This window comes from Canis lupus, chromosome 15 (genome assembly GCF_003254725.2).
Source record: "Canis lupus dingo isolate Sandy chromosome 15, ASM325472v2, whole genome shotgun sequence".
NCBI classification, from domain to species: domain Eukaryota; kingdom Metazoa; phylum Chordata; class Mammalia; order Carnivora; family Canidae; genus Canis; species Canis lupus.
Window position 1 is genome coordinate 13,825,713 of NC_064257.1, and position 24,997 is coordinate 13,850,709.

Here is a 24,997-nt window from a genome sequence, read left to right on the forward strand (position 1 = left end):
AAACAGACTGGCGTAGTGCTGGAATAAGTGCTGGTGAAGGTATGGAATAACTAGAACTCCCACATACTGCTGACATAATAATGTAAAACAGTATAAGCACTTTAGAAAACAACACAAGTTTCTTTAAAAGTTAAGCATATGCCTGCCATACTACCCAGTTATTCTACTCCCTAGATGTTTTCCCAAGAATTGAAAGCATATGTTCAGACAACACAACTGTTCATAGTGGCTTTATTTGTAATAACCAAATACTAAAAGATATCTATCACAGGTAAATAAAGATATTATGGGGGGAGAGGAGATTTTGTGTACAGAAACATATACAGTGGAATAATATTCAGCAATAAGAAGCAATAATCTATTGATACATGCAACAACATGGATAGATCACAAAACAATTACACTAAATGAAAGAAATCATACCAAAAAGAAGTATAGCTTCTTTGGCTCCATTTATACAAACTTCTAGAAAATGCACCGTGACTAGGAGTGACAAAATCAATTCAGTTTTCTGTTAGCTAGTCACTGAGGTCATGTCATCTGAGAAAAATAAAATAGAGCCTGAGTGGTTGGCCATAAGGAGATAGTTCCATGACTAACACATACCAGACTGATGATGCTTTGTTTTGTCCTGACACCATTCTCTTCACCACTCATTCCCAAACATCTTAAGCATAAAACTAATCATTTCTTCGTGTTTACAACCATCCTTCAGTATCAGCCTCGGATGATAGAATAGGAAATGATTATAATTGGAACAGAAGTTAACTCAGTGGCATTAGAAAGTTTAGAAATTGAAAAACTCAAATGTTCATCAATAGAAGAATAGATAAATTGTGGTAAATTTCTATAGTAGCTTTCCATACAACAATAAAAATTAATGAATTAGAGTTATACTTATCAACTTAGATAAATCTCAAAAGTATAATGTGAAGTGAAAACAAGTTGCAAAATGGACATATAGCTTGATAAGATTTACGTTTTTAATCTTGTAGTATTTGTGGTTTATGGATATGTGTATGTGCATGCACACTTAAAGTATAAAAACCCAAAACAGACACCAAATGCAGGATATATGTTACTCTGGGATGAGATTAGAATAGGTTACAGAGAAAGCTTCTATTGGATCACTAGTGCTTTCTTTCTTAGGTGGGATGGAAAATATATGAGTTAAATTATCACTTAGGAATTTCATAATTTAAAAAAATATTTAAAAACCAGACAGATAAAAAAATGGAGTAAATGATACAGGCAGTTGGACATGGAGCAAATGATTGTATTTATTCATCTGTCTACTCATGTATTTGTTTCTCACAGTTTCTATGTGCACTACCAAGAAGGGAAGGTTATGAGTTCTTTGTAGGACAGTGGACGGGTACTGAACTCCACTTCACTGCACTTATAAATATTCAGGTAGGTGGCTTGTGCTCATTCCCGAGAAAAAAGAGGCTGCTCTTCTGTGGGACCGTGAGCCCTTGCTGAGGCTTGAGGACACAGAGTATCTACTAACTCCCAGCAGTATTTGCTTTGGCGTTGATCGATTTGTATATTGGGCTAGCTTTCTAGGCCCTACTCAATACCTATAAATTGGAAAAGACCCCAAAATATATTCTGTGACTACATCTGGTACCTCCTGTTTCTTCCCCAGACCTCTATAACATTTACTGCTTATGCCCCACTTAACTAACATGAGTCAGTTATGATGGTTATCTTTTTAACCCTAAGGTAGGCTCCATGTCTTCCTTGTATTTTATGAACGGAGTCAGCACTTTCCAAGATGCTAGATGCATAGTTTCCATTCCATAGATGTTTTGTTTGCTTTCTTTCTTTTCCTTTTCTTTTATTCCCAAATATTGGATTAAGAAGTTCAGTCCAAAGCATTTGAAGCTCTTAAAAATGAAGTCAATATTTTAAATCAGATCATAACTAGATCATAACTTTAAATCATCATAGAATGTCATAGATTGACATTTCATGTTTAGAGGCCAAATCTGCCCAAAAAACAAGCATGTGTTACCATGGCTTTGAAGGTGAGGGTAAAGGAAGTGCAAAATAGAATGAGAATTTGTTCATGACTATATCCCATGTGCTTGTATCCTAAAATTGTACTATACCTTAAAAAAAGAGGGAGGAATAGGATAGAAAAAAAAAGCAGAATGAGGGGGCAGTTTTTACTTTGATTGGATGCATTATAAAAGAACATTTATTAATATCTAGCATTTGATGTACTTACTATATGTCAAGTGCTTTATAAACATTATGTCATTGAATCCTCACAGATGTCCCATGAGATAGTTACTGTTATAATTTCTATTTCTAGAGAAGAGCATGGGCTCAGAAAACTTAGTTCCTAATGTAGAAGAGAGAGGTAATAGGTGGCCTAGCTGGATTTGATTGATTCCAAAGTCTGAACTGAGCCCTTATGCAGCTGCATTAGAGACAATGCTAGGACTTAGAAACCTGTGAGACAAGGTCCCTGCCCTCCTGAAGCTCATAGACAAGTATGGGAAGAAGATCCAGAAACATAATTATGATCAAAATGATCAGTATATTTGAAGTATATGGGGGAGAATTGAGAGGCTGAACCCTAGCAGTAGTTAGGTATTGATAATTAAAACGACCTTTGCTGAAATTTAGAGATGAAACTCCGAGATCTTTTTTGAATGTGTAGTTCTTTCCTCCTATACTATATGAGGACTTTCACTTTGAACCCAGCCTCTTTTCCTAGTCTGGACTGAGGTCTGGTAACCACTGCCCTGTCCATTCTTCATGAAATTATGATGTTCCCATTCTTCTTTTCCCCCCTATCTCCCACCCAGATTATATTTTAAAACTGCACATTACAAATCTGGCCCATGTGCAAACTCTCCAGCTATTTGCTACAGCTTAAAAGAGCTCAGTCTTCAGAGCCAGCCAAGGGGAGTAGATTTCAACTGTGAAATGCACTAGTCCATAAAAGTGGCAATTACACAGGCATATTGCTTTCTTTAGAACTTGATTTGGTAGCTGCTTGTGCCATTTTGTTTTTAAATATATGGCCATGATGAAGGATTCACTGCCTACTGTAAACATTTTCTGGGAAAAATGCCAAACCTTTTTCAATTGAAGACACAAATAACACTGTGCAAACTGTCAGTTTCACTGTGCCTTGGCAAGCCTGACCATCCCCCACCTACCAATCCTCTGACTCACTAGCCACCCAAGGGGCTGTTAAGAGCCTGAATTTCCTCTAGACTCTCTATTGCTCTGAAATTGCAGTTTTGTGTGGTGGTACCTTATTGAGCCTTGATAAGTGTTTCTTGTTACAGACCCGAGGGGATGCTGCAGCCAGCCAGCTGGTTTTATATCACTATCCTGAACTTAAGGAGGAAAAGGGCATAGTGCTGATGACAGCAGAAATGGATCCCACATTTCTGGTAAGAATTAATTTTTACCTCTTCGGATTTACCTGGTGGCCCTGAAGGTACTATTCTTTTGCCAAAGATCATGAGAGTAAAATCCCAGAGACCTATATGTACTTGTTTTGTAAAGTTGACAATGATTTTGTCTTGCACAAGCTCTTCCAAGTTGAAGGTAGTACAATCATTAACTCAGTCACTCATTCACAATTTTGAAGTCCAAAAGCTCTGAAAACAAAGTTTTCTCATAATTCATTTGGTCACAAGACCTTATCTGACTTGAACTTACTTTGTAGCTAAATCTTCATTGAAACTGATATAAAGGGGTGTCTGGGTGGCTCAGTTGGTTAAGCATCAGCCTTCAGCTCAGGTCATGATCCCAGGGTCCTGGGATCAAGTCCCATTTCGGGCTCCCTGCTCAGTGGAGAGCCTGCTTCTCCCTCTATCTCCCCTGCTCGTGCTCTCTCTGTCTCTCTCTCACTTACTCTCTTTCAAATAAATAAATAAAATCTTGAAAGAAAGAAAGAAAGAAAGAAAGAAAGAAAGAAAGAAAGAAAGAAAGAAAGAAAGAGAAAGAAAGAAAGAAAAATAAACTGATATAAGGCCATTTGTAATCCTTATTAATCCCACTTGGTGTGGAATATTCATGCATTTTACTAAGGAAATATTAATGAGTTTGATTATGGGGAGTTACATAATAGATCTGTCGCCTTTCTAGAATACAGTAATTCTGACTCTGAAACACATCCGGTCCTAGGGGTTTCAAGTAAGAGACTATGAATAAGCAAGCAAATGGTTTCTTAAGCGTAAGGACGAGTTCAAAGTCCAGAATAGTTGTTAATCTTTTTTCTTCCTCCACACTGTTCACATGTACTACATTCATCATACGTAGTGATTTCTCTTCCTCCTTTTCTTTCTTTCTTTCTTTTTTTTTTAAGATTTTATTTATTTATTTATGAGAGATACGAGAGAGAGAGAGAGAGAGAAGCAGGCATAGGCAGAGGGAGAAGCAGGGTCCCTGCAGGGAGCCTGATGTGGGACTCGATCTCGAGACTCCAGGATCACGCCCTGGGCCGAAGGCAGGAGCAAAACCGCTGAGCCACCCAGGGATCCCCACCTTTTTTTTTTTTTTTTAAGATTTATTTATTTATTCATGAGAGAGTCACAGAGAAAGAGAGAGAGGCAGAGACAGAGGCTGAGGGAGAAGCAGGCTCTTCGAAGGGAGCCCAGTGCAGGACTCGATCCCGGATCCCAGGGTCATGCCCTGAGCCAGAGGCAGACACTCAATCCCTGAGCCACCCAGTCATCCCACTCTTCCTCCTTTTCCCATTCCCTGGTATAGAGCATTGACCATATGTCCATAGGTAATGATGTCCACTGTGTTTGTTCTCCCTGTATATCCAGGGCCAGGAACAGTGTTATGGTTATTATACAACTGGTTTGTCTAGACCTTGCTCGTTTCCGTCTCATTGTCTGGCAGGATTTAAGTTCAGGATGTCAAGATAGTGAACACTATAGTGCTTCTTCTCCAGAGAATCTTCATTACAGTACCCACTCCTTTTCTTCTCTCTCTTACCAGCTACTTACAGAGAGGGAAAAAACGACTGACTCTCAGCTAGTATCTCAAAGTAGCAGTAAGCCCCAAGTCTGGGACAGAATTGGAACTCTTCTTTCCACTATCACACTCAACTGGAAGTCACCAGAATCCTATCCAAGAGAATGGAATTGCTATTAACTGAGGTAGACAAGATTGCAGGAGGAACAGATTTGAGAAGAAGATCAGGAGCTTAATCTTGGGCATGTTAAATCTGAGATTCCTATTAGATAAGCAGTAGGCAGTTAGATGTATGAGCCTGGAGTTCAGGAGAGAGATAAATGTAGGAGCTGTCAGCAGACAGATTGTTATTTAAAACCATAAGACTAAAAAAAAACAAAACAAAAAAAACAAAACAAACAAACAAAAAAAAACATAAGACTAGGGGATCCCTGGGTGGCTCAGCGGTTTAGTGCTTGCCTTTGGCCCAGGGCATGATCCTGGAGTCCCGGGATGAGTCCCACATCGGGCTCCCTGCATGGAGCCACCTTCTCCCTCTGTCTACATCTCTGCCTCTCTCTCTGTGTGTCTCTCATGAATAAAGTCTTTAAAAAAATAAAAATTAAAAATTAAACCCATAAGACTAAATAAAAATCGCTAAGGAAGTAAATGAAGATAAAAAGAAAATAGGGGGCAGCCCCGGTGGTGCAGCAGTTTAGCACCGCCTGCAGCCCGAGGTGTGATCCTGGAGACCTGGGATCGAGTCCCGTGTCAGGCTCTCTGCATGGAGCCTGCTTCTCCCTCTGCCTGTGTCTCTGCCTCTCTCGCTCTGTGTCTCTATGAATAAATAAATAAAACCTTTAAAAAAATAAAAAATAAAAATGAATAAAAAGAAAATAAGTCTAAGAATAGCCTGGAGACCTGAGGAAGCATCAGCAAAGTAAATTAAAAAGGAATATTTAGTGAGGTAGAAGGAAAACTAGGACGATAAAATGCCCTGAAAGCTAAGATAAAATGTTTCAAGGAATTGGGAATGCTCAACTGGTCAAGTCTCACTTGCTGGTAGGGCAGATGAGATGAAGACTGAGAATTTGTTTACTAGATGTCACAACATGGAAGTCATTAGCGAGCTTTCTCAGGACAGTGTCAGAGAAGTGGTGGGACAAAAGCATCATTGGAGTACATTAAGAGAGGTTGGGAAGAAAACTTACAAAGAGTAAGCATAAACAAGTCTTACAAGGATATTTCTGTGAAAGGAAGGAGAGAATGGGGCAGTAGCTGGAGAGAGACAAGTAGGGACAAAAATGTTTTTTTGTTTTGTTTTAAATATGAGAGAAATAACATTATATTTGTATGCAGATGGAATGATTCAGTAGAGAGAGAAATACTGATAATGCAGGAGAAAGAGGAGAGAATTTTTGAAGTATTTTTGAATGGTTAAGCCTGGAAATGAGGGATCGATCTTTGCCAGAAATATAACAATAGGAGAGAAGCCAAAAATATAAGGACACAAATACAGTTTAAATAGATAGAGGTGAACTTCTTGTAGAAGTTCTCCAGATTGCTTAGTGAGAAGGCTGACTTTATCTTAGTGGAAGGCCATCAGCTGAGAGTGAAGATGGAGGAATAAGTGTTGGATAATTGAGTGGAATAGAAAGACAAGGTGTGAAATGATTTTCTAGGACAGAGTCAGCAAACCACGGCCTGGGACCAAATTCAATCCATTATCTGCTTTTAGAAAGCCCATGAGTTCTATATCTTTAAATGGTTGGAGGAGGAGAAGCAGAACTAAAGAAGAAGAATATTTCATGGCCTGTGTAGTGTTCAAAATTCAAGTTTCAATGTCTATAAATAAAGTTTTATTGGAACACAGCCATGCTTATTATTTACATATTATCTAAGGCTCTTTTAGGTCCACACCAGAGTTAACAAGTTGCAACAGAGACTACAGGGTTAGTAGAACCTAAAATATTTACTGTCCCTTTACAGAAAGTGTTTTCAACATGTCATCTAGGAAAATGGGAGAATGGCTATCTGGGTATAGGTGCAGAGAGGTGGGGGCTAAGATTTGGGTTTAACTGGGGTTATGGTTCAGTGAGTGGCCTAATGAAGTGAGTTGGGACCAGAAAATTAAAGGTGAGTGCAGAAGAATGCTGATAATTCCCAACCATGGAATGCAAGCTGGATAAATAGGAAAGTGAAAACATAAGGAAGGTTAGGGACCAGAAGAATTGTGAGTCCTAGGGGAGTTAAAGGATTTTTGAAGTTGTGAGTGAGCTTAAAAGATAGGAAATAGCTAGGGTGCCTGGATGGCTCCATTTGACTCTTTATCTCAGCTCAGGTCACTCATGATTTCAGGGTTGTGAATTCAAGCCCCAACTTTATTAATTAATTAATTAATTAATTAATTAATTTTTTAGAAAGATAGGAAATAAATAGACCAAGTATAGCTGTTTCAAATTGAGATTTGGAGGGATATAGTTACGAGTAATGACAAGGTTTAGGATTGGCCCAGAGGAAGGAGGGAGTAACACAGAAACTTTATTTTCTGATCTTCAGCAAAACCCAGCATCTAACTGTAATGAAAGTGGACTCTGGAGGTCACAGAAGGCCCTTCTGCTCTGGCATTTTTACCACCTTACTCTAGTGGTCTCAAACTGCTGCACAGGCCTCATCAATGTGAAAATTTGCTTCCTGGCCTTATAATATCGGACAACATACCAAACAACATACATTTGCCTTATAAAAATTAATTTGACTGTGAGTTTCTTCATTCTTAGAATAAATTCTAACTAGATATGTTAGAATTTATTGCAGGGGTACATGATTCAGAGATGGGAAACGTAGAAATGTAATTAATATATGATTCCTTGCTACTCATGCATGAATTTACACTTTGGCATAGTACTTCCAAATACACTAAAGCAAATGAATAGAAATATATAGAAACTAGAGGTTTCTTTTGAACTAATAACTTTATGTTTTTTTTTAATTTTTTTTTTATTTATGATAGTCACACACACACACACACAGAGAGAGAGAGAGAGAGAGAGAGAGGCAGAGACACAGGCAGAGAGAGAAGCAGGCTCCATGCACCGGGAGCCCGACGTGGGATTCGATCCCGGGTCTCCAGGATCGCGCCCTGGGCCAAAGGCAGGCGCCAAACCGCTGCGCCACCCAGGGATCCCTGAACTAATAACTTTAATGCTGAAATTTAGGAGAATATTTGAAAACCTTATGTGGTTCCACCTCTGTGTCAGTAGATGATTTCATTGGAATGCAGTCAGTGCTCAGAGTGCTAGGATGCTCTTGCAGGAGGTGTCCGTACCCCATAAAGAGGAAGAAGAGAGATTGTAAAGATGACACCTGGGCTGAATCTCAAAGACGAGCAGGAGTTTAGCCGGATAAAGAAAGGGAGGGGAAGAAGAATGTTCCAGACAGAGGGAATAGCAGAAGTACATGTTAAGAGACATAAAATGACTTGAGATATTCTAAACAGTTTTGTATCACTAATGTATTAAAAAGGTGGTTTGGTGGGTTATGTTTAGAGGTTTGGCTTTATCCTGAGGACATGAAAGGGTTTTGAACAGGAAGTGACCTAGAAAGAGTTGGACTTCAAAGCCATTAACCTTAATTGTTTGCTTCCTAAATGTTTTTTAGTTTTAGCCTGGTAAGTGTGAACATTTAGAAGACATTTGCAGGGCAGCCCAGGTGGCTCAGAGGTTTAACACTGCCTTCAGCCCAGGGCCTGATCCTGGAGACCCGGGATCGAGTCCCACATCAGGCTCCCTGATTAGAGCCTGCTTCTCCCTCTGCCTCTCTCTCTCTCTCTCTCTCTCTCTCTCTCTCTCTCTCCCTCCCCCTCTCCCCATGTCTCTCATGAATAAATAAATAAAATCTTTAAAAAAAAAAAATAGAAGACATTTGCAATAGTGTGAGCGAGAGAGAGTGGACACCTGAATTAGAGTAGTAAGAACGATAGAGAATGACCCCAGAAATATACAGGGAGTAAAATGGGCAGGACTTGGTAAGGTGATAGTGATCTATGAAGATTGAAAAAAAAAGGGAGGAATCAGGGTTGTTAGTATACCTCCTTACTGAGCAGCATAGGAATTAATATATTCATCTTCTCAGGTCCTAGAAAGGGTGGAAACTACTGCTTCATGTTGAGAACTAAGTTGGGGGAAGGGGGCTTACCATAACCCTCTATGAGAGACAAATACACATGTCTCCCTACCCACTATACTAGTGGTCTTTAGACTAGTGGTCAGAACCCTTTATCCAAATAAAATCCTTTTTTAAAAAATTTTATTTATTTGAGAGAAAGAGAACATCAGAGTGGGGAGGTAGAGGGAGGGAGAGAGGGAAAGAATCTCAGAAAAGGAAAAGAGTGTGCTCATGTGGGGCTCAGTCTCATAACCCTGAGATCATGACTTGAGCCCAAATCAAGAGAAACAATCAACTGAGCCACCTGGGCACCCCCAAATAAGATCTTATTATGTGAATCCTCTGCTATAACAGCTGAAACAGTGCTGAGGGACCTGAAGCACCTCCACAGAGCCCCTAGAACTCTGCAGTTTGAACAGCACTGTTCTATAATGAATACAGCTGAAACTACCCCTACCTCCACTATCCTGGAGCCTCAAATTAAAGTTGATTGTCAGAGGCCCCTACAGTTCATGGGCCCAGCAAGCAGTGGTATCCACTCCAATGATGGCAGTACACTTGCTCTTGAGCCATGTTAGAGTATAGGAAAGGTAAAATTGATAGAGTTATCGCCCTTGATCAATCTTAATTATTTTGCCCCACCAGAAGGAGTATCAAGATGAAGTAGAGGGAGTACCAGTCTAGGAATCCATAGGTCTGCCACTTGCTAGCCATATGACCTTGGGCCCAGCCCTGAACCTCATCTCCTTTGGTTTCCTGGCCTATTAAATGAAGACTGGGTGATCTCTGAGGCCCCTTCTAGGTCTAAAATTCTATTAATTTGAAATAGCCAGCATTTTGGAAAAAGGCTTTTGATTGAAAATCCAGTTTCAGAGATGAGTCTTTGCCTGTAAGAAATGACCTGAAAGCCCTCTGGGAGATAGTGGAAGTAAAGCAGCCAATGATATTTATAAATCTGTTTTCATCATTCTATGGCTAGACATAGCATATTTTTGATAGTTTTAGTGGGAATTTTCCAGTATCTTTTGGGGTTGGGTTTTGGCCATATGAACACAGTGATAATGAACAAGTGCCTCTGACCAGCTAGGACTAGTGAAATGTATAGGAAGCAAAAGTCATAGTAACTTGAGGTTTCTTTTGTAAGGTTTTGAGACACCCCTCTGTTACACAGAGTGCACCATTTCTCTGTCACTGTGGACCCTTCTATTTCCTGGAGCTTCGCTGGTAGAGTAGTTAGAAGTAGCTGCATAGCAAATTACTCCTAAACTTAGTGGCTTAAAACAAAAAAACACATTACCTCCCAGTTTATGTGGGTCAGGAATTTGAGAGCAGCATAGCTAGGTGGCTCTGGTGTAGAGTCTCTCATGAAGTTGCTGCCAAGATGTTGGCTCAAGGGCAGCCCAGGTGGCTCAGCGGTTTAGCGCCGCCTTCAGCTCAGGGCCTGATCCTGGAGACCCGGGATTGAGTCCCATGTCAGGCTCCCTGTATGGAGCCTGCTTCTCCCTCTGCCTGTGTCTCTGCCTCTCTCTCTCTCTCTCTCTCTCTCTCTCTCTCTCTCTGTCTCTCATGAATAAATAAATAAAATCTTTAAAAATAAAAAAAGACATTGGCTTAAGCCATAGTCCTCTGAAGAAGGTTGATTGGGCTCATGGATCCACTTTCAACCCCACTCTCATGGCTATTGGCAGGAAGCCTCATTTCCTTGCCACATCAGCTTCTTTGTAGGTCTTCTTGAATGTCCTCATAACTTTGGCAGCTGACTTTCCCCAGAGCAAGTAATTGAAGAGAGATAGCAAAATACAAGCTACAGTGTCTTTTGTGACTTAGTAGCAAAAGTCATTCTCCCATCATTTCACCATGGTCCATCTGGAAGAAGGAAGTAAGTACAGCCTACATTCAAGGAAAAGGAAACTAGCTTTCCTCAAAGAGAGAAGTTTCACAGACTTTATGGGCAAATTGTAGAACTACAGAGCTGGCTTTAGCACTAGTTTTCTGCCTGAGGTAGTATCAGGAACAGGTTTTATTCAAGAGTTTGTCTGGTTAGTCAAGAGCTTAGTACTGACTCACAAACTACTTCTAGAAGCTGAGTACCTATTGCTCTCCCTCCCCCTCTCCTTGAACATATACTTACCAGTTATTAAGAAACTACATGAAGAGAGAAATTTCAGACATATGTGTTCCTTTATTCAGCAGACATTGACTAGATGTGACCATGTGCAGGGATGTAAAGCAAGCACATACTTGGAGGAATTTATCCTAGGGAGGACAGACAAAAAGGCAAAAGAGAAAGAAAAGGACAGATACAATATAGTATGATACACACTATGGTAGAGGCCAGCGTGGGGTAATTTGAGTGCATTTGGTAAGGTGCCCAGGACTTGGATGTCAGGGAGTCAGAGGAGCTTCTGGAAGCAGTGACTCCTGGGTAAGGCCCCTCCACTTGCCGCAAGACTCAGACCCAGAGCTTTATGGCCCTGCGCAGGGAATGACCTATTTTTTTTCCTTACAGAATGTTGCTGAGGCACAGTGCATTGCCAACCAAGTTCAGCTCTTCTATGCCACTGATCGGAAGGAAACCTACGGCTTAGTGGAGACTTTTAACTTCAGACCGAATGAATTCAAATATATGTCGGTCATCGCTGAATTGGAGCAAAGTGGACTTGGAGCAGAACTGAAATGTGCCCAGAACCAGGATAAGACTTAGAGCTGTAAGGGTTGGCTTACAGAGTCTGCTTAGCCCCGGATAGCTTTCTAAAGCCCACCCGCCCCCTTGAGCTTTTGGGAGCTTAGCAGCTATAAGGAGCAGTCTCTGATGGGTTGCCCTGTGTGCTTACAAGAAGTAATCATGGAGGTGAGCCCTATTACTTGATATTCAGGAGTGAAGGTACCCAAACATTCTGATAATTATCTCCCAGCATACTTAAGCTTTCCTTTTTAAGTGTTTGAGGCCATAACCAGAGAGCTAAGGATCCACAGGATGGCGACTTGACTTTACACAGTGTAGTAGTGCTATGTATCCTTTTGACCACACAGCTCCCAAATGTTCAGTTCCTCGTATTTATAAACTTGTAACAGGATAGTAAGCTTGAAGGCCTGCTGTAGTTAGATGTGGGCTTTGCATACTCTTCCTGTTTGCCTCTTGACTGGCCAAAATACCCTGTTTAGACTCTAGGTCAGCCAGATATTGCCATCGGAATTGAGACTTCATCTAGATGTCCCCAGAGTCTGGCTTGGAAGGTCAGTAGATTTCAGGTATAGTTAAACATGCAAGTACAGTGCCTGCATACTTTTAAACCATAGTTCATTATGCCTCACCCTCTAACTCTGCCTATTAGAAGCTATGTATTTGGAGGAGGTGGATCAGTGCAATGTAAATGGATCACAACTTTTTTAAGGAGAGGATCCATCCCAATTTGCATGTTTGGTTTTATTTCATTTGTTTTAAACAACTCTAAGCCATGCCAGTATTATGTGAAAAAGTAGGTAGAAGCAAATGTTCTCAGATTGGGTGTGGGAAAAATGTAGCAATAAAATAAAGTCTGGCTTAGGGTCTTTTTACACTAAACAGTGAAATCTAACCTATGTGCTGCCCTTAGTGCCAGTGCACATCAGTGAACTGATTAGAACTCATCTTTGGACTCAGCAATTGGTTAAAATGCCGAAAATAAGAAAAAGGTTAGTTCTTCATTGCTGAATACTCACTTTTGGTTTGTAGTGTCACTGCTGTGGTTCCAAGTTCAGTGATAGAAAAGGGCAGTGGTTACAACTAGCCTTCTGAATCTGAGGTCCCTGGAGCCCCCCAGTATTTTTGTCAACCCCCATTTCTATGCCTTTCCTTTTCTTGATCTGATGTGCTCCACTTTGCTGCTCCTGTCCAAGGTCTGCTTGTGTTGGCACTGAATTGGTAAGTGGGAAGGTAACCAGTAGTTGCAGTTTGTGTGTTTGTGTATTTTCTTTATTATGGAAGATTATTTATAGGTTGGGCCTGTCCCCAAGCTCTTTAAATGGGATTGGACCTCCCATTACTTTCTGGGCTGTGTCTATTTTGTTGCACTTCTGAGTCTGTGTGTAGAATGAGATAGTGTTTAACCTGGAATTGCTGCTAGCCTTTCACAGTTTCTTTAAAGGTTGGACTGTTTCCTAATGAAAATTCTGGACCTGCCTCTGGTTCTGACAGGTCCTTTTTAAAGAAACTTCGGTCTGGATGTTTTGAGTCCCAGGAATCTTTGACATCAGGTGGAGTTGCTTTCATGGGTATACGCTTATTTTTGCTTTTCTCTCCAGATGGACCCAGTTCTTGGTCATAGTACATTTTTATAATACCTCCACCAGAGGGTGAGAAGATGATGGGAGAAGAAATAAGAATTGGCCTCTCCTTCCTCCCAGCTTTGCCCTAAATCCCCACTTGCCAGAGAGGGATGTACACATGGACAGTTACATTGGACATGATCAAAATGCCATCTGGATGTTCTTTATATTTACCCGGTGCAATTTCACAGAGAACTGAAAGAAAATTGTAATAATCAGTAAAATTGTACCCTGGTGCAACATGGTGTTATAGAAAGTAGACAAGCTTTAGAGTTAAATGAATCTAGATTCAGATGTCACTGTTGAGATTCATTAACTCTATGATGTTGAACTTAACATCTGATTGTTTCTCCCCTGATTGTTTACTTAAACCCTCTGATTGTTTCTCCCCTCCATCTGTAAAATGTGGATAATAATAATAGCTACCTCATAGGATTATTGTGAGAATTAAATAGGCTTATACATAGACTATGGTAGAGCTTAATTAATAAATGTCAACACCCTTCCTTTTTTCTAATTCCCCTCCTCTCATTAAAGACCAACACAAATTAGCATTTCAGACATACAGATCATTCTTCATTCCTGTCTAAAGAGCAGACTTTATCTCACAAGTTCTCAAACTTTAAGTTGCCATAGAATTACTTATAGAGCGCTTTAAAAATGCAGATTCTCAGGTCTCCAAACCTGCTGGATCATAATCTTTTCAGGTGGTGCTGGGAATTTGCATTTAATATGTGCTCCAGATGATCTGAACATGGGTCAATCACTAGTCACACTTTGCGAACCATTGCCTTATCTGTTCTTGAAGGAAAAAACACCATTAGATCATTCTTTCCTATGGACAAATAACCTTAGGATTGATTCCATTGCTCTTGCCTCCCTTAGTGGTCTCCGTTTACAGTATAATTATGTATGTATGTATCTTCTTTCCCCACTAGACTGTGAGCTCCTTGAGGGACAGGGTTTATCTTCATTCCCAGTGCCAAGGAAATGGCCTGGACATAGAAGATACTCAGTTGTTTGTTGAATAAATAAATGACATGGATTTTAGCCAAAACGTTATCTTGTATATGTACCTATATTTAAATACTCTGAATTTAAGAGAATCTCTCAACATGCGTAGATTAGAGCTTACTAAGTCGTAATATTTGCAAACCAAAATGCCAGCTATACACAATCTTGTATCTTTCCAGTCCACTGGCATGACCTTGGCAGGCTGTCGGCTCAGGGCAAGTCAGCAGTCACTCACAAAGCACTTACTCCAACCACCCCACGTTAGGTGCTGACACAGCAAGATGAGGAAGATGATCCCCTGCTCTCGAGGTCTGTTCTGGCCACTGCTTATGTGTCTCTTCCCTCGGACCTCACATCTAGCACCTGGTCATAGTTTACCTTGTCTTGTTCTCAGGATGTTTATGCTGCTGCTTCTTTCCTCAAACAGTTTGGAAGCAGGAACTTCATCTTTTGGGTATTTTTGCACTCTCTGTAATATCGACCTTTAGTTCAGTCTTGGAGAAGAGGTATAAATGCCCACCCCCAGTCATTTGGTTTAGCATTAATTTAGCATTCATTCATATTTGTTGAGCGCCTATTTTATTCCAAGCACAGTTGTAGGAAACGGGAATACAGCAATGAATAGGACAAATAAGGCCCCTGTTTTCATGGAGCTTATGTCCTTGTGGAGAAAACAAATGAATAAGCCAATAAGATTGTTTGAAGTACTACAGAGCCATGAAAATAAAATAGTGTGCTAGAATGTGGGGTGGAGACAATAACTTAGTAGTCAGGAGAGCCATCTCTGCAGAGGCGAGATGATACATGAGGAAAAGTGCCAGGTAGAGCAAACTGCGAGTGCTGAGGCCTTTGAAGCAGGGCCAGCTGAACACGCGTGTTTCCAGGTACAGATTTAAAGGTTTATTCCTTGCCCTCGAGGAGCTCACAGCTCAGCCAGCAAAACACTGATGTGAATAATTATAGTGTAAGGCACACTGACCAGTGCCATCTCAGAAGAGGGGCAAGGAGGGCTCAGGAACGCTGCCAGGTATTTTGGGGAGGCACATTCTTGCCAGACCATGGCACCCGCCCCCTTCCATGAAGTGCGTATGTTTTTTTTTTTTTTTTTTTTTTTTTTAATTTTTATTTATTTATGATAGTCACAGAGAGAGAGAGAGAGGCAGAGACACAGGCAGAGGGAGAAGCAGGCTCCATGCACCGGGAGCCCGATGTGGGATTCGATCCCAGGTCTCCAGGATCGCGCCCTGGGCCAAAGGCAGGCGCCAAACTGCTGCGCCACCCAGGGATCCCTGTTTTTTTTTTTTTTAACAGGATAATTATGTATTTATTTTTAAAGATTTTATTTATTTATTTTTAAATATTTTATTTATTTATTTATGAGAGAGAGAGAGGCAGAGACAAAGGACAAAGGGAGAAGCAGGCTCCATGCAGGGAGCCTGGCCTGGGACTCGATCCCGGGTCTCCAGGATCACACCCTGGACTGAAGGCGGCGCTAAACCGCTGAGCCACCTGGGCGGCCCACGGATGGTTTTAAAAACAAATACAGGGATGCCTGGGTGGCTCAGAGGTTGAGCGTCTGCCTTTGGCTCAGAGCATGATCCTGGAGTCTGGGATCGAGTCCCACATCGGGCTCCCTGCATGCAGCCTGCTTCCCCTCTGCCTGTGTCTCTGCCTCTCTCTGTGTGTGTCTCTGATGAATAAATAAATAAAATCTTAAAAAAAAAAAAAAAAACAAATACAGGTAGATAATATCAAAGTCTCAAAGAATTTGTGCTCCATGCAGACAGGCCTGGTGAGTTCAGAGCTGGCCTCACAGTATATAACAGATTTGCAGTAAACACTAGCATTGATTACTAGAAGCTCACCGTGTGCCAGGCGCTGTGGAAGCCCTTCATGTGGATTATTTCAGTCCTCACAGGTCTGTGAGGTCAACAGGAACCTGCTGGTTGGTGAGATGCATGGCTGCTCTCCAGGTGCCAACCCTGTCCTCCTCATCTTCCAGCTCAGAGCAGATGGCAGCCTCACAGCTACCCCTAACCCTAGCTCTGGCCTCCCGCTCAGGCCCTGAGAAGTCATCAGTGGCCCCTGAATCAGCCCTTGCTCTGAGACACAGGTGTGCCAATTTTCCTGCTGTCAAATCAAGAACAAAATGCATGCGTTAGACATTTCTGATTCCTCCAAACTTTATTTCAAAAGGCATCGTGTTCTAACTAAGGAGAACTTGTTTTGTGTTTTGTGCTGCATGGAGCACTTTGGTCTTGGCAGTTCTCCTAATGTGGCAGGTTGGTGGCAGCATTCTTTATCCCTTTCTGCTGAAGGAGAGACTTGGTACACAAAAAGGAAAGAGATGACTTAAAGTTCGCTGCCTGCATTAGGAGCCAAGCCAGGAATAGAAGGCGACTGTCCACGCTCCAGATTTAATGGTGTCATTTGTAACCTCCAATGAGCAGGCTCATCTCTCACATTCATAGGACTACCTCTTAGCCCTCCAGACCTCAGGAAACTAGAAGGGCTTCAAGAAAAATTGGTTTGGGACCATTGTGAATTCTCCCAGGCTCCCCCGAGCATTCAGAAGCAAGTTCCCTTGGATCAGCTCACAGGACAAGGAACTTCAGGATCTGGTCAACTTTTCCAGGCTCCTCTCGTGCTAGGCCCCCACCCACTCCCTTAGCTCCAGTCATTCTGGATGACCAGCAGTTTCCTGAATACACTGTGCTCTTCTTACCTCTGTTCTGGTCTTCAAGGATACTTTTGCCTACCTTGAATGCCTGCTCTCCCTTCATCAAGTTAATTCTTACATGTCTTTCAAATCTTCACTGAAGCATCCAGACCCTTCCTTGACATCTACCCACCTCCCTACTGCCTAGGATGTGCTCCTCTGTGCTTCCCCAGCATTTGGTGTTCCACCTTTATAAGGCTGCCTCTCCCATAGACTGGACACTTTTTGGAGACAGAGACCATATCTTAATGGACTTTATTTTCCCAGGGTCCAGCATGAAGCCCACACAGAGAGATAAGATACCCGTCAAATGTTAAATTCCTCCTGGATGAATGCTCAACTCAGACCACCTGTGTCTATAAACATCCCTTGCATAATGAGATCCAGCGCCGCCAAAACGCGCTGTGATTATGTCCCAGCCCGGGCAGTGGGCATTTTGCTTGCTCTGCAGCTGGGAGGCTGCATGTAGAAAACAAAACCATGGGGCCATCAGAGGAGGCAACCAGATTCGGGATATGTAAGCAGGAAAAACTGAGAGACAATGTCCAAACGTTTGGAGCAGGAAAATTATTATAAAGTACCAGCCCAGCATGTTCGAGCTCCTGTCCTAGCTTACCAAATCTTAACATTACAAAAGACCTTGGAGACTGTCCAGTCGCTAGTTTTCAACTGTGCTTCAGGAAATGCCAACAGTTCTTAGAGGTGGGGATCCTGGGAGCCTGGTCCTTACCCCAACTCAACCAGAGAAACTATGTTATTTACTGGGCTTCCCCTAACTGTCATTTGAAGAAACAGTTTTCAACAAAGACTGAAAAACCGGGTCTGGTTTAACCTCCTGCCATAACAGCAGCCTTCTCTACAGCATCCCCTGGGCAACTATTGGAAAACTCCCAGAGCCTGGGAGCTGTCCACCCTGCTGGCTGACCTGAACCCTCCTGAGACAGCTCTGAGTGATAACAAGTTCTCCCCCACCCTGCACTGAGACCTAGCCACCTGGCACTCCTCATCTCTCTGGGCTTCGTTCTGCCCACCACAGCTGGAGCCTCCCAGAAAGTGTTCGCTGTTCCACCCCATAGCCTCTCCTGCGGGCATACAACAGCAGCTCTCAAGTTGCCTTGTGGTCTTTGCAGCAGAGTCAATCAAGGGTGGGGGGTTGGGTGACTGGGTGACAGGCACTGAGGAAGGCGCTGGATGGGATGAACACTGGGTGTTATATGTTAGCAAATCGAACTTCAATAAAAACAAATTAAAATCTGGAGGAACTTGGTCTCAGATAAGCCATCCACAAATAATCAGGCAGGCCTTGCACCTTGGCCCGAAACTCCTAAGTGTCACCTGGTTTCTGACCCTATCCTAGGTATGGGCACTGGGTCCAGCCAGCTGGTGATCAGGAGAGATTAATAGTGCTCATTCTAACCTGAATGCTCTGGTCTGGGCTTACCCAGCCTTCCCCTCCTTGCTCCCCACCTGTCGGTTTGTGAATCCAGCCTTGAGATCCCCAAATTCCGCGACTTTTTTTTTTTTTCAGATTTTATTTATTTATTCATGAGAGACACAGACAGAGAGGCCAAACACAGGCAGGCAGAGGGAGAAGCAGGCTCTATGCAGGGAGCTCAATGTGGGACTCGGTCCCAGGACACCGGGATCACTCCCTGGGCCAAAGGCAGGCGCTAAACTACTAAGGCACCCAGGCGCCCCCCTTCCACAACTGTTTGTTTCCCAGAGTTAGGAGTCTCTCATGGTTTGTCTCCTTCTCTAATTTTTCCCACTCAGTTCCCCTCCTTTCTCTTACATAGTCTCTTTCACTATTTCTTATATTCCCTGTATGAGTGAAACCATATGATGATTGCCCTTCTCCAACTGACTTACTTCACTCAGCATCCTACCTCCAGATTACAGATCTCTGCTTTCTTAGTTCACTAGATAAAACAGCTTACAGGTTAAAGAGACCAAAGCCTATCATTCCCACCTGGCCGAGCATCAAAAACACCTAAAGAACTCATCACAGATGTTGATCCTTAGGCCCCATCACAAAAATATGGATTATTTTGGTCTGGGGTGAGGCCTGGGATACTATATTTAAAAAAAAAGTCTCTAGTCTGGTTTGGGGACTTCTACAGTGAGTTAATGATTTTATTTATACCTGAAGAAGAAGGCTCTAAACCAGGCGAAATGATTTTCCCAGTGTCACACAGCATGTCAGTAGCAACATTCTTTCTATCTCTTTGTTGTGAATTTTCTCTGCACTTTGGTTCTGGGGAGCCCCACAGTAAAATATCTGAAAAACAAGGGCTGGCTTATTGTCTGCCTTCAGGAAAGATTTCTGGGATGAGATAGCTTTTTCCAGCATGTCCCAGGTAAGGACTTTGGAGGATAAGAGAGGAAAGTAGAGGTCTTCCCAGACTCTGGGAATCCAGATGGCTTCCCTGTCTGATTGCAGAGAGCTGAGAATTCCCCAGCTCATGAGCCCGGGAGCCAAATGCTGGATTATCTGTGCCTGGCCCCCGCAGCTGCACAGAGAATTGTGTGTTGCCCGTGCCGGCTGAAGCTCTTCATCCATCCTGTACATATTTGCTCTTGCCTGTGGTGAGGGAGCAGAGGGGGATGATGTATGGAAGCTGGGCAGGCAGGGGGATGGATGGGAACTCAGCTACGGAGCTCGGCTGGGAGACTCACACCCCATTGGAGCTGGGATTGATTGGCTGGAACTTCCCAGTTTGTCTCAGGCCAGCAGCCTGCACTGTGTCCTCTGGGCGCCCCTGTGGACAGGGGATTGCTGTCAAGGTCAGGGAAGCTCTGGGTATCTCGCTGGTGGTCCACCACGCACCTTCTTCCTGAGGCAGAGACCCTCCACTCTAGGAACAAGTGACCCTCAGATGGGCCTTCTGTTCCTGACCCCCTTCTCTGTGTTTGGTCTCCTTGTTGTGTCTTTCTCCTTTTCTACCTGCAGCTCACCCTAACGACTTTCTCTCTTGGGTGCTTTGTGTAGGATGTATGGAATATGACCTGCACCACCAGAGTCTGCAAGGCTATCAAGAGTGAGCAGGGAATCTAAGGCGCTGCCAAGGTTTCTGAGGATGGTGGATGAACTTAATGCTATTAATTGCTTTAACATGGATCCAAGTACACACGGCTGTGTTTTCATCTACTTTCCCAGGAGGCCATTTTTAGAAAGTGTCTAGCGGCCTTGCAAGCCATTTGTTCTGCTTCGCCTGATTTACCCGTGGGCGCATCTGCTAAGTGCCCAGTGTGGGCCGGCGCACCGGTGATTGGAGTTAGGAGGCCTGGGTGTGAGTCCTGGCTCTGCTGGGTTTTTTCAGGCTCTGCCTCTTGGCCAAGTCCTTTCACCTTCTGGAGCTAGTATTTGGGGTTGTTGCAGGACTCAAAGAGTGACCAGAGGGGGGAAAATCACTTTGTAAACCAGAAAGTTCCTTACAACTGTCAGTTGTTGCTACGGGGTTCCAGGGGAGGTAAGATAAGTAAGAGCCGGCTTTTCAGGGTTTCCTGTCCAGAGGGGAAGACAAAGGCAGGGGCTTCACCGGGAAGCCGGTCTGCAGGCGCGAAGGACTGTGCCAAGAGCTCCCCCGTGAGGAGGCTGCGTCCGGCGGCTGGGGTAGGAAGAAGGCTCCCTGGAAGCAGAGCGCGCCCTCATTCTCTCCGCCTTTGGCAAAGCTGCGCTCCTCCAGCTGCTTTTTGAAAAAGCCCTAAACCCGGTACGGCCCCCCACCCCGCCCCGAGGAGCCGGAAAACAAGTGCGGGAAGTCACGAGCCCTGCTGGCTGTGGAAATCAGGCTCCGCAGCGCGGGGGGCGGGGGCAGCGCCTGGACCCTGCTTTCTGGCTGGGCGGGGTTGCAAGCTTCCTTGCTCCCGGGAGCGAAGCCAACATGGGACCTAGGGCTTCCCCCGGAGGGAACTGTAGGGCAGACTTGGGGGGGTCATCCTAATTGCACACATCCAGTGCCTTCTTTCCCCCTTAGTGTAACTGCTTGTTCTCTTGCCCACTCCTGCATCCCTCCCTCTAGAGGGAAGTACAGTTTAACAGCTCTAGAAAGATAAACCTCCCTCCCTCCCTCCCAGGGTCAAAGAGAGGAAGGAAGGAGAAAATGCATCTCAAGCACAGGTGTATAAAAGGTTCACTGAAAGGCTTTTATTGTCCTTCTTTATCTTTGGGCCCATCCTGTTCACTCCCCGTGCCTCATTTTACCCATTTACTCTGAGGAAGTTAGATTGAGATAGTTACTGGGCCCTTCCCCTTCAAGAGCCAACCCTTTTGTGACTGGTTGGTTGTGAAGATCTTCTGTAGCCTCAGGTTTTTTGGTTTGGTTTGGTTTGGTTTGGTTTAAAGTAAGCTCCAGGGCAGCCCCCGTGGCTCAGCGGTTTAGTGCCGCCTTCAGCCCAGGGCGTGATCCTGGAGACCCGGGATCGAGTCCCACGTCAGGCTCCCTACATGGAGCCTGCTTCTCCCTCTGCCTGTGTCTCTGCCTCTCTCTCTCCTCTCTGCGTTCCTCATGAATAAATAAAATCTTTAAAAAAGAAAGTAAGCTCCATAAATAAATGAATAAATTCTAAAAAGTAAGCTCTTTGCCTGAGTAGGGCTTAAAGTCACCACCCTGAGCTCAAGGGTCTTGTGTTCTATCAACTGAGTCAACCAGGTGTTACAGGGCAGCCTCAGTTTTATGAGCTGCGAAATGGGCCACCTGGGCCACCCATCTGCCCTGGGCCTGCATAAGATCTGCAGAAGACCGAGGCTTTTGTCATCACCCACAAAGCAAGGCCAAGGTCTGCATGGGGGCCACATACCGTGCCTGCCAACTGGCGAACCCTCAGTAAATACTCAGAATGAAGGAATAAATGAACAAATGAACGAGACAGGCGTAGTGTCTCCATAACATGTTAAAGCTACACTAATTTACTACTGTTGTGACTAGAAGGCATCTCCCGCCCTCTGAGAGGCCCTCCAGCTTTACCCTGCGCCACAGGTAAGCCCGCAACAGGAAGGTTGCCTTGGGCTGCTTGGGCTGCTGTAACGGAATGCCACAGACTGGGCGGCTTAAAAACAGCAGACATTTATTTTTCCCAGTTCTGAAGGCTCAGCAGTCCAAAGCCAAGGCATCCACGGTTTCAGCGTCTGGTGAGGACCTGCTTCCGCTACCTAGACGGCCAGCTCTTTGCTGTGTCCGCATCTGGTAGAAGAGGCGAGGGTGTCTGTGGGGTCTCTTTCGTAAGGGCACTAGTCTCATTCCTGAGGGTTCCATCCTCATGACCTCTTCGCCTCCCAAAGGCCCCACCTCCAAACACCATGACACTGGGGATTAGGTTTCAACATATGAATGTGCAGGGGAGGCGTATCAACATTCAGTCTATCACGGGTGTTTTCAGATATTTTCAGACCTCAGTCTTCAGAATAAACATCACCGGGGAGCGTGCTAAGCAGCAGATTCATGGACACCGCCCCTCCTGAGATACTGAAACAAAATCTCTATGAGAGAGGCCCAGAAATCTGCCCTGGTGTGTTTCCTTTTTTAAACTTATTGTTAATAACTTTACTTATTATTGTTAATAAGTAAATACTTGTTATTTAAAATACTAAGTAATACTTATTGCCATTAATAGTTTACTTATTCTTATAAGTTTCAACTTTTTATTGAAATATTAAAACGTGGGATCCCTGGGTGGTGCAGCGGTTTGGCGCCTGCCTTTGGCCCAGGGCGCGATCCTGGAGACCCGGGATCGAATCCCACATTGGGCTCCCGGTGCATGGAGCCTGCTTCTCCCTCTGCCTGTGTCTCTGTGCCTCTCTCTCTCTCTGTGACTATCATAAATAAATAAAAATTAAAAAAAAAAAAGAAATATTAAAACGTATACAAACTATAGAGTAGAGCCAATAGTGTAAGAAACCACCAAGTGACTATTACTCAGCATAAAAAATTTTCAACACATTAACAATCTGGTTTCATATATACCCTCACCCACTTTCCCTCCAAATCTTGGACAAATATTGTTTCATCTATACATATTTCTGTTTATATTTCTAAAAGACAAGTACTTTCAAAAAAAATCCTAAAGTAAATAACAGCAATTCCTTATTATCAAAAGTAGTCATTCAAATTTCCCCAATTATTTCATAATTTTTTAAAGATTTATTTACTTATTTATGATAGACATAGAGAGAGAGAGAGGCAGAGACACAGGAGGAGGGAGAAGCAGGCTCCATGCCGAGAGCCCGACGTGGGACTCGATCCCGGGACTCCAGGATCATGCCTTGGGCCAAAGGCAGGCTCTAAACCGCTGAGCCACCCACGGATCCCCCATAAATTTTTTTTATAGTTTATTTGTTCAAATCAGGATCTAGAGAAGATCTGTACCTTGTAACAGATAAGTCTTTTGGTCAGTTTTTTTAAAACTTATTTTTAATAATTTTGGACTGAGGGATGCTGGGTGGTTAGCAGTTGAGTGTCTGCCTTTGGTTTAGGGCATGATCCCAGGATCCGGATAGAGTCTTGCATAGGGCTCCCGTCCCGCATCGGGCTTCCTGCTTGGAGCCTGCTTCTCCCTCTGCCTGTGTCTCTGCCTCTCTCTCTGTGTGTCTCTCATGAATAAATAAATAAAATATTTTTTAAAACTTTATTAAAAACATAATTTTGAAAAAAAAATAATTTTGGACTGACATAGAAGTTGCAAAAATGATAATTCCCATTTGCCCCGCCCCCGTGTCCCCCAGTGACAACATCTTATGTAACCACACTAAGGATCACAACCAGGAAATTGATGTTAGTATAATGCTATTAAAACTACAGACTTTAGGGGCGCCTGGGTGGTGGGTAGTAGGTTAAGGGGCTGACTTGGTTTTGCCTCAGGTTATGATCTCAGGGTCCTGAGATTGAGACCCGCATCTGGCTCCCTGCTCAGCTCGGAATCTGCTTGAGATTCTCTCCCTCTGCCTCGCCCTTCCCTCAAATAAAATAAATTAAATCTTAACAAAAAAACAAAAAAACTACAGACTTTATTTCGATTTTATCAGTTTTTTTATGCACTTATTTTTCTTTTCTTCTTTTGTATATAGTTCTATGGGATTTTACAGCACATATAGGTTTATGAACCCATGATCAAGACACGGGCCTGTAACCCAGAGGAAGTCCCTTGCGCTATGTCTTTAGAGTCACATTCTCCTCCCCAACTCTTTTTTTTTTTTTTTTTTCTCCTCCCCAACTCTTAACTCCTAGCAGCCACTGATCTGCTGTCCATCACGAGTAGGGTTGGATAGAACTTCCTGTGCAGGCTTTGCGGTGGGCTCTATGGAAGGCTGAGCCTAAGACACTGGTGAACTCCCCACCCCCCCCTTTACTATTACCTCCCCTGGGAACTAACCGGGAACTAACCCCAGTGGTTGGACAGTGTGCACCTAGGGGAGGGGGCTATGTCTATCAGATCCATGTCGGGGGGCAGGGCAGAGGGCTATGAAATTGTCCCAAGGCCCATATGCACACGCTATGCCTCCCACTCCAAGGGTGGGTGGGGAGCCCGGCCAGCCTGTGTGGTTGGACAGCTCTGATGGATATCTGCCCCCTGCCTTCCAGGACCACAGGGACAAGTGCAACCTCTCTTCTACATAAAACCCTGCTGGAGGCTTGACGGCAGCACCCCCCAAAAGACTGGCTACAGCTTTCTGCAGTTTACAAGGACTATCACCTTTTCAACCTTGGCTTCCTCTGTCACATTCCCTTGAGCCTTGTCTTCCTCAAGCTAAAGGAAGTCTAAGCTCAATTCCTCTTACTGCCATGACGTATCCCTCACTTTTTTTTCCTCACTGTGCCAGGATGAAAGACTCAGGATTAGAGATCTTGCCTTCTGGGCAGG

At 43.5% G+C, this 24,997-nt stretch overlaps 1 protein-coding gene across 5 annotated transcripts in view; it reads left to right on the forward strand.

Annotated features, from left to right (window-relative positions):
* Positions 1-14,464, forward strand: part of ATPAF1 (ATP synthase mitochondrial F1 complex assembly factor 1) — a 30,980-nt gene extending 16,516 nt beyond the window's left edge. For 3 of the 5 annotated variants that reach the window (XM_049094421.1, XM_025420198.3, XM_025420200.3), the window contains exons 7-9: positions 1,318-1,413; positions 3,309-3,416; positions 11,609-14,464. In XM_049094421.1, the coding sequence (XP_048950378.1) occupies positions 1,318-1,413; positions 3,309-3,416; positions 11,609-11,803 (399 nt within the window). In that variant the 3' untranslated portion in view covers positions 11,804-14,464. Of the gene's footprint in view, positions 1-1,317; positions 1,414-3,308; positions 3,417-7,491; positions 7,683-11,608 lie in introns of those variants that run through there. The other 2 variants (XM_025420199.3, XM_049094420.1) reach the window with 2 other exon arrangements.
* The last annotated feature ends 10,533 nt before the right edge of the window (positions 14,465-24,997 follow it).